The following is a 14308-nucleotide window of genomic DNA, read 5'->3' on the forward strand; positions in this document are numbered from 1 at the left end:
GCCTCTCTCATTGGAAATTCTCAAGTAAGAAATAGTGGGAAAGTCCCATTTTTGGTTCCCGAGAGCTGCTGTTAATCAGATTGCATAACAGAGGGGCAGGCAGGCAAACAAATTCACCTGGAATAGGAAAGTATATTGGAAAACAATTCAAAAATCTGGAAGAAAGTAAGGTGAGAATTTCAGTAAGAGGATGTATTAATTTATTTATTATTTATTAATAAAATTTATATGCCACCCAATCCCTAGGGACTTAAGTTTTTATGAGCAGTCCCTCATAGCTAGTTACATTTTTCTTATGTCAATATTTTTACTCCCCAACAATATACATCCCCTCTACCTGAAATCTCTCATCTTGGCAGGGTGCTATTACAAAACATTAGTTAATTATATATTTCTACTGTACATTCGAATTCCAGTATCATATTAAATTGTCAAACTAAATTACTACAGTATGTTTAGTTTATGCCAAAGATTATTTAGTTCAGTACCTAGGTTTGGCAATCTGAATTTGATGAAACATGACAGGGTACTAATTAGAGTAAAACTGAGAAAAATCTATTTTTTCTCCCTTTTTAGGAAGCAATAAAGTCAGGTAATTACAGTGACCCACACTTTCTGTATCTATGTATTTAGACACATATAGATAGGGATCCATATCATTGTTCCCTATTTGTATTTTTTGTTTACCTTTATGAGTCTCCTGTACTTTTAAATAGGTAGCAAAAAGTGGGAATGATAGATTTCAGGCATTCAGTAAACTCCCACAGCCCAGACTTAATAATAGTGCAATGTTGAAAAAATATTTCTGTTTGTTGCCATTATTTTTGCAATCTTTTGGGTTTTAGCTTTTCAAAAACAAACAAACAAACAAACAAACAAAAACTAATCAGCCCAAAAGGTGCTTTTTGAAAAGGCAACTGGACTTTCTTTGTTTTTTTCCTTGAAGACACTTTACTTCTCACCCAAGAAGCTTCTTCAGTTCTGACTGAAGACCTCAAGAACTTCAGTCAGAACTGAAGAAGCTTCTTGGATGAGAATTGGTTGCGAGAATTGGGTATGTCTAGTTTAACGAAGAGAAGGACAAGGGGGGACATGATAGCAGTATTCCAATATCTCAGGGGCTGCCATAAAGAAGAGGGAATTAAGCTATTTTCCAAAGCACCTGAAGGCAGGACAAGAAGCAACGGTGGAAACTAATCAAGGAGAGAAGCAACCTAGAACTAAGGAGAAACTTCCTGACAGTGAGAACAATTAATCAGTGGAACAGCTTGCCTCCAGAAGCAGTAAATGCTCCAACACTGGAAGTTTTTAAGAAGAGACTGGACAGCCATTTGTCCGAAATGGTGTAGGGTTTCCTGCCCGAGCAGGGGGTTGGACTAGATGACCTCCAAGGTCCCTTCCAACTTTACTACTATTACTATTACATAGAAGGGAAATGTTTTCAAGGAAAAACAAAGACGCTTCAGTTGCCTCTTGAAAAAGCACCTTTGGGATAACCATGATCTGGATGACTGAGAATCTCCATAGAAAAAAACATTAAAGCATTTTTTTAAATGGATTGAAGGTCCGGTTTTTGTAATAAATTCATTGCATGGCAACCAAAGAGTGCCTGAGAGTATCTTGTATTTCATCATAGTATCACCTCTGCAAAATCTGAAACTTCCTTGACTTCCCCTCTCTTTAGTTTAATCCTTTCCTCATCAAGAAATGAGAACATCCAGGATGAATGGCAGGTTAGTCTTATTGGCAATGAGCCCCAGCTGAAGCATCCACTTCAGAAGAAGCAGAAGAAGAGGAAGGAGAAGACAATACAATGTTGTTATAAAGCAGGGGTATCAAACTCAATTTCATTGAGGGCCGCATCAGCATTGTGGTTGCCCTCGGGGGTGTGTGTATGGGGCCAGGGTGAGTGCAGCCTACTGGATGGGCATGGGTATGGCCTACTGGGTGGGAGTGACCAGCTCTACATCATTTGCATCAAGGGTGCCTGTGGGGGCCTGGGCAGGAGTGGGACAGATCTGTCTCTGGCAGAAGGGGGTGGGACCGGGGCAAGCGCCAAGGCATGGTCCACTGGTGGAGTCTCACTGTTCCTCTCAGGCCATGCTGGGGGGGCTGAATGGTGGCGTGGGTTGCCCGGAGCCCTGGGCAGCAGAGGTCAAACGCCTAGCATGGCCTTCGAGCACCTGCGGCACCAAGCCATTTCCAGATGGCCTTGTGGAGCCAAAACTGAATACGTTTCAGCATAGATGGCCACCACAAAATTGTACATTAGTTTCCGGCCGGCCTGGGCCATGGCCAAGGCAGCGGGGTCCGTTCCCTTACTGTTTCCAGGATGGCTTCGCAGGCCACATGAAACCACTTCGTGGGCCGCATCCGGCCCCCAGGCCTTGTGTTTGACATGTCTGTTATAAAGCAAATGGAGAATGAAGTTAAAAAGGAGAGGAAAGGCCCTATCTCAGAAACTTGCAAAATGGAGTTGAGATTTCAATACAGGTGGTCCCTGACTTACAAAAGTTCATTTAGTGACCGTTTAAAGTTGCAACCGCCCTGAAAAAAGTGACTTAGGGTCATTTTTCACATTTGCGACTGTCACAGCATCCCCATGGTCATATAATCAAAATTCAGACGCTTGGAAACTGACTCGTATTTGTGACGGTTGCTGTGTCCCAGGGTCGTGCGATCTGCTTTTGCAACCTCCTGGCCAGGAAGGACAATGGGGAAGTCAGATTCCCTTAACAACCCATATTTATTAACTCAACAAGTGCAGCAATTCGCTTAACAAACGTCACGAGGAAGGTCATAAAACGGGGCAAAGCCCACTTAACAAATGCTTCACTTAGCAACAGAAATTTTGAGCTCAGTTGTGGTGGTACGCTGAGGACTACCTGTACAGTGTTTTGTACAAGTTTGGCTGTATCACCGACCCTCTGTTTTTGTAAAAGCTGGGAACGGAGGGTCTTTTCAGAGGTTGTCTGCATTTGATAATCGGTCCCAGGAGGTCACTGTCTGAACCTTGTAACTGTAAGTGAAACCACAGCATCTGGCCAGAAAATGCTGCAATAGAAGGATATTAGCTTTAAATCCTTAACTTCCCTTCTCCGATGCTTCTTGTTAGAACTACTTTTCCCAAACAACTCAGTTCTAGTAGCACAGCCTAAGACTGTTAAAAGAGGAGGAAGGATAAAGTTTCCAAATTTGTGGCCTGGAGATTCAATACTTGAATCTTACCTTCCACTATCTTCTTTAGATACAAATCTGGTGACCATTTGTGCAATTTTCCCCTGTCCCGTTTCCTGCCCCTGGGTTAAACCTTAGATAGGTAGAAGCTTCTTTCGGTGTTCTGTATAACCTAGTCTAAACTTCTGAGATGGAAAATATTCTCATTTAATTACTATTATCTTCACTGTAAACCCAACATTTCCTGCTAGACTTTTCCCCTTTCTGCAACTATTCAAGAGAGTTAAACTCTGAATCCTACATCACATTCATGACAAGCTCCCCCCACCTTCCAGTTTTGGCAAAGTTTTTGATATGAAACAAAGAGACTTTATCTACCATTGCAAAGTTTAAAATAACAACTGAATGGGAACAGCAGGGTGGCAGTATGTCAAAACAACTCAAAAACTGGTCTGTCAGCAACTGAGAAGCATTACGTTTAAAAGGCACATTTTTAATTGTCTTTATCATTTTTTAAAAAAGAGAGAGAAACAGAAGAACCTTCTAACTTTAAAAAGCATATTAATAGTGTGTGTTTATTTATATGAAAATCCTAATGTACTTTATGGAGCTCACTGTCTGGAAAACAGGCATAGCCTAAATTTGTTTTTCCTCCCTCCAAAAGTAAAATGCTGGATTCAACATTTGAGAATTGGAACTGTCTACCTTTCTTAACCTTCATATCTTAATTTAACTTTCTGTATGGCAGACATTGTGGACTATTTTTTGCAGAAAAAAAGTACACGTCATATTTTTCTTCTGATGCCTGTACATGATTTAAGACATTTTTAAGATTTTCCCATCCTCCGTCCTTTCCTTCACCCATGTTCATGTTTATGTTAATCTAGATAATTGAAACGATAGATAGATAGATAGATAGATAGATAGATAGATAGATAGATAGATAGATAGGTAGGTAGGTAGGTAGGTAGGTAGGTACATAGATAGGTATATATGTAGGTAGGTAAGTAGGTAGATAGGTAGATAGATAGATAGATAGATAGATAGATAGATAGATAGATAGATAGATAGATAGATAGATAGATAGATAGATAGATAGATAGATAGATAGAGGTATCTATATTGACTGCCGGCTGCCAGCAATTCAGCAGTTCGATTCTCACCAGCTGAAGGTTGACTCAGCCTTCCATCCTTCTGAGGTCAGGAAAATAAGGATCAAGATTGTTGGGGACAATAGGCTGACTTAGAGAAGGCTATAAAGCACTATGAAGCAGCATATAAATCTAAGTGCTGTTGCTACTGCTATTGCGATAGATAGACAGACAGACAGACAGACAGACAGATAGATAGATACAGGGCTTTTTTTCTCATAGAACACCCAGAATGGAGTTCCGGCACCTTTTTTGGATGGAACCTTGTAGGGTAGGCAAGGTGGGTTGCATGACGTGTGTGAGTTCCGGCACCTTTTTTTTTTTTTTTAAAAAAAAGCACTGGATAGATAGATAGATAGATAGATAGATAGATAGATAGATAGATAGATAGATAGATAGATAGATAGATAGATAGATAGATAGATAGATAGACAGAGAAAGAGAGACAGAGAGAGTGATACGGATAGATATAAAGATATAGATTTAAATAGGGATATAAAGAGTAAAGGTACTCTTCAATGTATAACCATAATTGAGCCCAAACTTTCTGTTGCTAAGCAAGACAGTCGTAAAGTGAGTTTTACTCTATATTAAGACCTTTTTTTAACACAGTTGTTAAGTGAATCACTGCAGTTGTTAAGTTAGTGACATGGTTAGCATCAGTCTGGCTTCCCTGTTGACCGTGCTTGTCAGAAGGTCACAAAAGGAGATCAACATGACCTGGGGACTCAGCAACGGTCATATATGCCAGTTGCCAAGTTTGATCCCGTGACCACAGGGATGCTGCAGGTCGTAAGTGTGAAAATCATAATGATGATAAAAATGATGATAAGTCACTTTCCTCAGTGCTGTTGTAACTTCGAATGTAAACAATTGTTTGTAAGTCAAGGACTACCTGTATGTATAGATAGAAGTAGAGAGACAGAGATAAAAATCACAATATAAATGGTGAACAGTAAATTATCCACAGCGCCCTTTGATGGCCCCTTTAGAGGTGTATTCCCTTACTTCACTACGAACAGAAGCTGCTTCTTCTAACAGCTTTTGCTGTAGTTATTAGGTAATGTTCTTCCACCATCAGATAAAATGGAATTTTTGCACAGTGTGCTTATCTCAAACATTTTTTTATGTCTGAAGTTTTTTTTTTAAATTGTCAAGAAGAAGAATTAGGTATTTGTTTCAGGTGATCCTAAGAATGGAAAACAAATGAAGCTGGGAATGACACAGCAGGGGTACCCAACATGGATCTTGGCCACTGCCAGGCCCCTGGCTCCTGGCTGCATTGCCATGAGGAAGCCTTTCTTTCTTTCTTTTTCTTTGTTTCTTCCTTCCTTCCTTCCTTCCTTCCTTCCTTCCTTCCTTCCTTCCTTCCTTCCTTCCTTCCTTCCTTCCTTCCTTCCTTTCTCTCTCTCTCTCTCTCTCTCTCTCTCTCTCTCTCTCTCTCTCTCTCTTTTCTTTTCTTTTCTTTTACAACTCCCTTAGCTTTGAATGAAATTATTTTTTTGTGTTGAGTTCTCCTCTCCTCTCCCCCTTCCCTCCCTCTCTTCTCCCTCTCTTTCTTCCTTTTCCTCTCTCTCTATCCTCTCTCTCTCTCTCTCTCTCTCTCTCTCTCTCTCTCTCGCTCTCTCTGTCTCTGTAAAATGTCCTGAATGTTAATGAAGAAATGGGCAGACCACTTAGGTGAGTTATCCATCCCCAATTCATTTTCAGTTAATTAATATTGCTGTTCCCAAGAGGAGGAGAAATCTTCACTCTTCTGTAAATGGAAAGACAGAAGATAAGAATCTCTAATGATAAAAATAAATGATGTTGGATGTAAGGTAATTTTTCAGATTATGTGTCTGACGCACTGATATAAATCCAGCCTAGAGTCTCTTTTTCTGGGGCAAGATCTAAGGGTTATTGAAAAAAGAGGTGCAAGGTCAGGAACTATAGAGGAAAATGGGTGGGGGACTCAGGAGAACCCCTGTATTTTATTGTCTAGCACAGCTACTTATTTATTCTAATGGGCCAGCTGTGCTAGAAATTAAAACCATTCCTTGTGGAATTGCCCATAGATTTTGTTCATAAATAGATTAATATCCTTCATAAAATTTAATTTAGAGGTGAGATAAATGTTAAAAAGAAATGGTAAGTGGAGACTAATTAAGGAAATATGTCCTGAAATGTCTCCTTCCTTCCTTTCTTCCTTCCTTCCTTCCTTCCTTCCTTCCTTCCTTCCTTCCTTCCTTCCTTCCTTCCTTCCTTCCTCCTCCCTCCCTCCCTCCCTCCCTCCCTTCTTTCCTTCTTTCCTCCCTCTCTCTCTCCCTCCCTCCCTCCCTTTCCTCTTCCTCCTTCTCCTTCTCCTCCTCCTCCTCCTCCTCCTCCTCCTCCTCCTCCTCCTCCTCCTCCTCCTCCTCTTGCCTGCTTTTCTCTCTCATCCAGTCGCATCTACAGCAAATCATGATGATGCCAAAATGACAACACACCTGTGGTACCATCATCCCATAAGCATTGTCTTTTGTGATTGAAACATCAGGTGCAACTATGTAAAGTGAGACAAGGGCATCATCCATACCATATCTTTTGACCCTCCACCCTTCAGTGAGTGCCCATGTTTTACCTGTTGATGCAGTTTGCTTGAACTGCAAGGAACGTATATTTAGGGTAGCCAAGATCGATTTGGTATCCACTAGAGTCTGATTACTGGCATCAGTGGCATTGGCTGACAGAATGGCACACATGCTGCAGTATTGGATGCCGGCTGCCTTGAGATCTGCACAAGATAGTCCACTGCCCTGATAGGAAAAGTGAGAAATTTATATATGTATGTATCTATGTATGTAAAAATATTTTTTTAATGCTTGAGTGCCATAGTGGCTGAGAAATGAAGCTCTTGCCTCACTATCAGGTGGCTCTGAGTTCAATCCTAGGTAATGGGCAGATATTTCTCTCTCTAGGCGCAAAGAGAAAATATGTGCTGTGAACTCTGCATAGGCATCAGGAAGGGAATCTGGCCAGTAAATGCACAGCTCCATTCAGTCATTCTGACTCCATCCTAATGCAAGGGATTACAGGTTCATTAAAAAAAAAATACATTTTTATGCTGCCATCTTCCCTGCAGTGTATTCTGGGTGCCTTATGAGATGAGAACCATAGAACTAACAATACTGAAACCTGAGTTTTAATTTAATATAAACATTCCTAACAACATTTTGAAGAGACATGTTGGATTCATGAGATTAAAAAAAAGGATAGAATAGTCTCAAAAACAATATACTGTAGATATTCAACATCTCCTATCAGTAAAAGCTCTGGCACTTCAGAACAAAAAGCAGATTCCTGGAATAGCAGATGTTCCTGGAAAAGGCTAGCTAGTTTAAAGAAGAAAGATAACCATAGTGTATAGAAAATAGGTAAGAGGCTACTTTCTTCAACTCCATTATCTTTCACCAGTAAATGAGAATGGGATCCAGGAAAATGAACTCATATACTGTTCTGTCTAGACAGCTTCAATTGAGGGTGCAACACCAAGGATAGTATTGAGACTGAAGCTTCATAAAGACAGAATTTGCTTTTGCATATCCATAGCCTTCTCTGATCATCCTTGCCAATCATCAATGGCACAGTTCCCTAATATTTTGAGATGGCAGGTATGAACAGTCCAAGACCAAATCATGAAAATAACCAAATACAAGTCAATGGAAAGAGAGAGAGAGAGAGAGAGACTAAAATAGTGTTTTGTTTTGTTTTTTAAAAAGCTCCTCTTTTCACCAAAGTGAAAAGTGAAAAAAGTGGCAACACAGTTAATGAAATTTGCCTTATTGCCCCATCCGATGATGCTCCCATCCACCAAAAACACAATCATACCTTCAGTATGTGAAGTTTTGGGAAATTGTGGATGAATTCCCATTCCTGTTCCAGGTATTCAATGCAGCCAACAAAGATGATGTCCTTCAACTCACTTAATGCAAAGTTGCTAGCTCGCAGCGGCATCACAAAGTTCCGTAATCCAATCAGGGGCGAAGTGGCATCTCCAAAAACACAGACTACAATATGATCACGCAAGTCACTGATAAACCTCTTTTTGGGTTTCTACAGAAGATAAAACAGAGGGAATATAGAAACGAATTTGGCAAAACAGTAATGGAACTGAAAATACTGGAAAATTTAGATTATTTTACCAACCTCTACAGAGAATGCATAGATTGTACCAACGTACAACCCTTTCACAAGCCTCAGATTTTGATTCAACTTTTAACAAGGTGACATACTCATCATTAATGCTAGTTCCAGATTTTGACAGATCTTTCAACAAGTTGCCTTCTATGAAGCTCAATGGGAGAAAGAAAGAAAGAAAGAAAGAAAGAAAGAAAGAAAGAAAGAAAGAAAGAAAGAGAGAGAGAGAGACAGAGAGAGAGAGAGAGAGAGAAAGAAAGAAAGGAAGGAGGGAGGGAGGGAGGGAAGGAAGGAAAGAAGGAAGGAAGGAAGGAAGGAAGGAAGGAAGGAAGGAAGGAAGGAAAGAAAAAAAATTTGGGCTCTTTCTATTGGTGTCTCTGCTGCTTACTTTGAAAGGCAATGCATCAAAGAGAGGCATGAACTTCAGAGAGAAGTAGTAACCTGCATTGCTGGAGATACAGATCTGATACCAGCCATGTTTAACAAAAAGAATGGCAAAGAAATGAAAATATTTCAGTTGTAATAAATCTGAAACCCTAAATATCTGAAGGGGGAAGTCTAAGTTTCATGCTCCATGTCTTGAACTGTATTTAGACATTGTGAATTGTACTCCTGAAATAGAGCAAAAGAATGCTAAATCCACCACTGCTCCATTCCTAATCTCATAGTCCTCCTGGTACTGAAAACAGACATCTGAAATTGAGAAGGTCTTTAACTGATGGAGGTTTTATGTAAGAAATAGAATCTATCACCTCTTACAAATCTAACAGATTGGCAATTTACCCATCAAGTGAGATGTCACTTGTGACTCATCTTGCTGAATGAGATCTTAACCAAGTATTTAACAGGGGAAAAATATTAAACTTGAGGTCACCATACCAATTAAAACAGACAAAACCCTCACAAAATCTAGTTCTAGCCTATGTATTAGTTCTTAGCACCCTACAGATTTATTATTTATAGCATAATCTTTGCATAGCAAATATATATATACCTCAACCTCCTAGAAAAATCTAAACTATCCTTTGGTCCACTATAAGGTGATGTATGTCTCTTCTGTCCATTATAGCCTTTTGTTATAGATTTCTGGGAACCTAATAATGTCATGTTGTGTCAGAGAACATAATGGTTATTTGTCATACTGGGTATTTGACATGACAAGGTGACTATGCTTAGGTGTGACGGAAGAAATCTTTAGATGATTGGAACATTCCCTATCAAGAGCTGTCAAGCAAACATTCATAAAACCGTTTCTTCATAATGGTTTTATCTTTGAAGGCAAATAAAAGATTCATGTCAGGGAACTTTGCTGATGAGTGATTAGAATCATTGCCAAATTAAATGATCATCTCTAACTAATTGGATTAGTTTAAATTGAATAATGAAATTTCAAGCTGTATTTAGTGGAACGTGCCTTAAATCCAATTATTAGTCTGTCAAGTGATGCTAAACAATGGAAGTGATTCATTCTATAACCTTTTAATAGATGCTGGGGGTACAGGAGGAGGCTAGCCTGATTGGAATATGAGAGAAAAAGATGAATTTGCTATATTGAAGACAAAGACTAATGTGCATATTAAGTCTGACAGAAGAGGTTTCAACATAAATATCTTATCCCAAACTAAAGATGCTTCAAATTTCTTCTCAGAGTTTGGCATTCCAATGAATAATTTAAAAAATAAGTTATTTTTCTATATTATTGTGTTTATTGATAAGGTCTCTAAACAACCCAAATTACTATAACCATGTCAGAAGACATATAAATGTCCACACAAAAAAAATCCCGGGCTTTGAACTACCACATCAGCGATGGACAATCCTGAATAGCATTTGCAGCTCACACGGCATCTTCTAGAACTCTCTGTATAAATGGGGCATAGCATCATCCCCTCAGTGTGACTGCGAGGTCCCACATTAAACTGTAGATTACATTGTGATCATCTGTAAGCAGAGAGCATATATACCGGTCCAGTATCTGATTTTTTTTAATGTTAATAATGCTGCGCTTCAATGGTTAGATGGCCTAGACCAGGGGTAGGCAACCTTGGCTCTTTTATGACTCATCGACTTCAATTCCCAGAATTCCTAAGCCAGCCATGCTGAGGGGAAAGGGAGAGGTTTCCAAGCTGAGCCATGCTGGCTCAGGAATTCTGGGAGTTGAAGTCCACGAGTCATAAAAGAACCAAGGTTGCCTATCCCTGGCCTAGAAATTGATATTTGAACATAAGATCTTTTTAACATCTAACATTTTATTGGTTCTACTAATCTAATTGAAATGCTAATATATATTGCTAGTCCATTTGTGATATGCCATATGCTAAATAAAAAAATAACTGTGACTGACCATCGCTATTTTAGGCATCACCGATGTTAGAAGATATGTACTGTCTCAAGGACTAACAATTAACACATAAGCTTTTGTGTACCATTATCAGTGGTCCACTGCTTTTTGCTTCCTGTTCCAAAAGAAAAGTTGGTAGCGGTTCAGACATAAACTGTCTACAAATTCAACACTGGGGTAAGTAAGTATATGGTTTGTGTAATTGCACATGTAATAGCAGATGGACTTACAAGCTTCAGGGTTCTGCCTAATGATAGGCAGGACAGCATATTATTATTAATTTCTGACATTTGTGGAGAATACATGGAAAGTAGACATAAGAGTTGTGAAAGGACAATCTCAGAACTCTATTTACTTTTTGAAGGAGGCAGAAAAAATGCAACTGGGGAGGTTAAATACTTCATAAAAAAACTTCGTTAAAAAATTTGGAAATTGCATGGAAGGGACTAATAAAGCAAATACAAGCAAAAATGGCCTAACATAGAAATGGATTCTACATTAACAGGCTGTAATTAAAACAAAAGTAAAGCAATGCCCTGAATACATCTAGATTTTCATCTAGGTTCATCACCTACCAAGAGTGCCATTTCAAAAGGGACAGCTTCACACCAATGAAACATTCCTGTATTATCCAATGAGCAAATACTAGCTATTTCTTCTCCTTCTCCTTCTTCTTCTTCTGAACGCCTAGGTGGACAAAATGACAGATTGTCATAGGATGACTAACATAGTGCCATCTATGGTCTGAAGAATAACAGATATTCTTCAAAATTTCTTTACCAAAAGAGGCTTACAACTGGACATAAAGAAGAAAAAACAGAGGAAGGAGGACAGGTGGACAAAAGTCAGAAGGACATAATCAGAAGATACAAATAGGAAATGAGATACTTTGCTCTCATTTATGAATCAACTTATTGAATGAGATCTCAATCTAGACAATTCTGCGTTTCTCCCATATACCTTATTTTAAGAACATCTTTTCGTTTACACTTGAATGAAGAGTGCCAAGATTGCGTTTAAAAAAGGATCGAATACAGAGTAAGGATTAATATATTTTATCCAGCTGGAAATGATAAGCTATTATGTTCTTTGGTAAACAAGACAAAAATCCCACACTGATAGAAACTCACAACAATTTTGGGCTCATGCTAAGACATTTCTTTCTTTTTGACATGATCTCCTTTCCAGCCTTTGTTTATTGACTTCTCCGCACTAGATAATGACATGTGTCAGAGAACATAGCATTATATTTTTGTATTGTGGATATGACTTTGAGAAGGTGACTGTAATAGATATGACTGAGGATATCATTGACAATGAGGCTACATAGTCAAGAGTTTCATAGCAAAAGCAGGACCCTAAAAAACCAAGACACAAAACAAGTCCTTAATTCCCATCCAACAGGATCTTTGGCAGAATTTATTTCCTCTTACTTCCATCAAACCTCATTTCTGGGGCGGTGCACAAACATCTACAAAATACCTTATTGCCAGAAATAATTTCCAGGATTCATAAATACACGTGCATTTCAGAATCAACACAAGTTACACCTGCCACAGATGGCTGATATTTAAGCAAAACCCAAAATGAGTGACAGCTCCCTTCTCACCAAATAATATCCCAGCTTTTGGTAAATAAGTGTCAGAAAGAGTGTCAGGATTCAAGTTTAAGCAGCAGGAAGGAAAACAGTCTAGGGCCATTCAGCACAAGAGAAGAGTTGGTATTAGTAAATAATATGAGGAAAGAAATTAGTCTGTGTATCTCAGTGCACTTATGCCAAGAATAAACATTTTTGTCCATTAGTCATAGGGCACCTCCCCAGCATTTGCAACCTCCCTCTTGCTGCCCAGATGATGGATCGGTCAGCTGTTGATTAAATTGTGTTTTGGCACTAGGGAAGCTATCTTGTTGCAAGCTCTTTTTAACTCAGCCCAGCTCAGCAAATCAATCAGTGCACACTTTTCCATCATCATAAAACCATGATCTATGTACACAAGCTGTCACAGACGATATCTCCCTTCACTCAAATGTTATAGGAAGCATCTATGCCCTGGAGGGAACACCTGTCAGAGCCCTGAGCAGAGAAATAAAAAGGCAAGGCAATGCTTGAAACACACTTCATCATCAAGGCATCTTTCTTCAGATATCATTGTGAAAGTGAGAGGGGGGAGAGGGAGGAGAGAATGCTCATCTATCTCTAGGTGCCTTAACTGCTCTTCCCATCTGCCATATTTTCCACAAGCAATATGAGCTTGTCTAGAATCTACTGCCCTAGGAAGGTCAATGAGCGATTTTAATGAATACAGCTTCTGTGGTGGGAGGTCTCAGGAAATGGTGAAATGAGAAGAGAGAAAAACAGACATATCAAGGTAAGGATTCAGTCTTCCAAGGAAATTTCCTGACTCTGGCCACAATTTTGATCAAGCCTATTCAGCAAGCTAAACATTAGGATCCACTAGCTTCCAAGCTTGAAATTCAGAAAAGGACCTTCTACCAATCAACCATGGCTTCTTTCTAAGACGCCATCTTTGAATGGTGCCATTTCCTTCCCTTTACCACTATCATCAGTTTCCTCTCTCTCTTTCCCCCCAACACAGTCCCCATGATTGCCTAAAGGGAAAAGACAAGTTAAGTAGATGAGTCTGTTCCCTTTTTATTATTACTTGAAGATAAGTAGCAATAGCTAAGGTGTTCTAGCACAGTGGTTCTCAACCTTTTTAATGCTGCGACCCCCAACCGGTCGTAAGTCGAGGACTACTCAACAGGTCGTAAGTCGAGGACTACTCAACTGGTGCAGCACCGTTTGCAGAATGGGACTTTTGGTGGGCTCAGCAGGGCAGAGACAGCCTGGACAATTCCTATTGGCTTTTGAGCCAATTGGCTTATGAGCCGAGGTGGCGCAGCAGTTAGAGTGCAGTACTGCAGGCCACTTTAGCTGACTGTGTTCAGCAGGTCAGCGGTTCAAATCTCACCAGCTCAAGGTTGACTCAGCCTTCCATCCTTCCGGGGTAGGTAAAATGAGGACCCAGATTGTTGGGGGCAATGTAAATATATATATATACATTGCTTATTGGTGTACACCGCTTACAGAGTGCTTGCACTTAAAGCGGTATATAAGTCTCATAAATAAATAAATAAATAAATAGAATTAGACTCTATTCAAGAGAGTCTATTCTATTGGCTTTCAAAAGCCAATAGAATAAAAGGGAGTAGCACAGCTAAGGAAAAGGGGGAAAAATGGCGGACTGCGTTGTTTGGCAACCCCCATGAAATGGCCGTTCGACCCCAAATGGGGTCCCGACCCACAGGTTGAGAACCACTGTTCTAGCAGATGTCACAGGCTGCTTTGTTATGGTTAATGTATCTTGGACTATAAGCACATTACAAATCAGACAGTTTATTTTGCTAGGCTGACATTATTTGTTTTCTAGGGTTTAAGGTGAGGACAGATGACCAGCTATTTGAACCAATTGGGTGAACA

At 39.6% G+C, this 14308-nt stretch overlaps 1 protein-coding gene across 1 annotated transcript in view; it reads right to left on the reverse strand.

Annotated features, from left to right (window-relative positions):
• Window positions 1-14308, reverse strand: part of KCNU1 (potassium calcium-activated channel subfamily U member 1) — a 69043-nt gene that overhangs the window by 17575 nt on the left and 37160 nt on the right. The window contains exons 20-22 of the mRNA XM_039356630.1: window positions 11403-11514; window positions 8178-8402; window positions 6931-7105 (exon numbers count right to left, since the gene is read on the reverse strand). Of these exons, the coding sequence (XP_039212564.1) occupies window positions 6931-7105; window positions 8178-8402; window positions 11403-11514 (512 nt within the window). The remainder of the gene's footprint in view (window positions 1-6930; window positions 7106-8177; window positions 8403-11402; window positions 11515-14308) is intronic.

This window comes from Crotalus tigris, unplaced genomic scaffold (genome assembly GCF_016545835.1).
Source record: "Crotalus tigris isolate CLP2741 ecotype Arizona unplaced genomic scaffold, ASM1654583v1 scf7180000018825.4774228, whole genome shotgun sequence".
Taxonomy (NCBI): domain Eukaryota; kingdom Metazoa; phylum Chordata; class Lepidosauria; order Squamata; family Viperidae; genus Crotalus; species Crotalus tigris.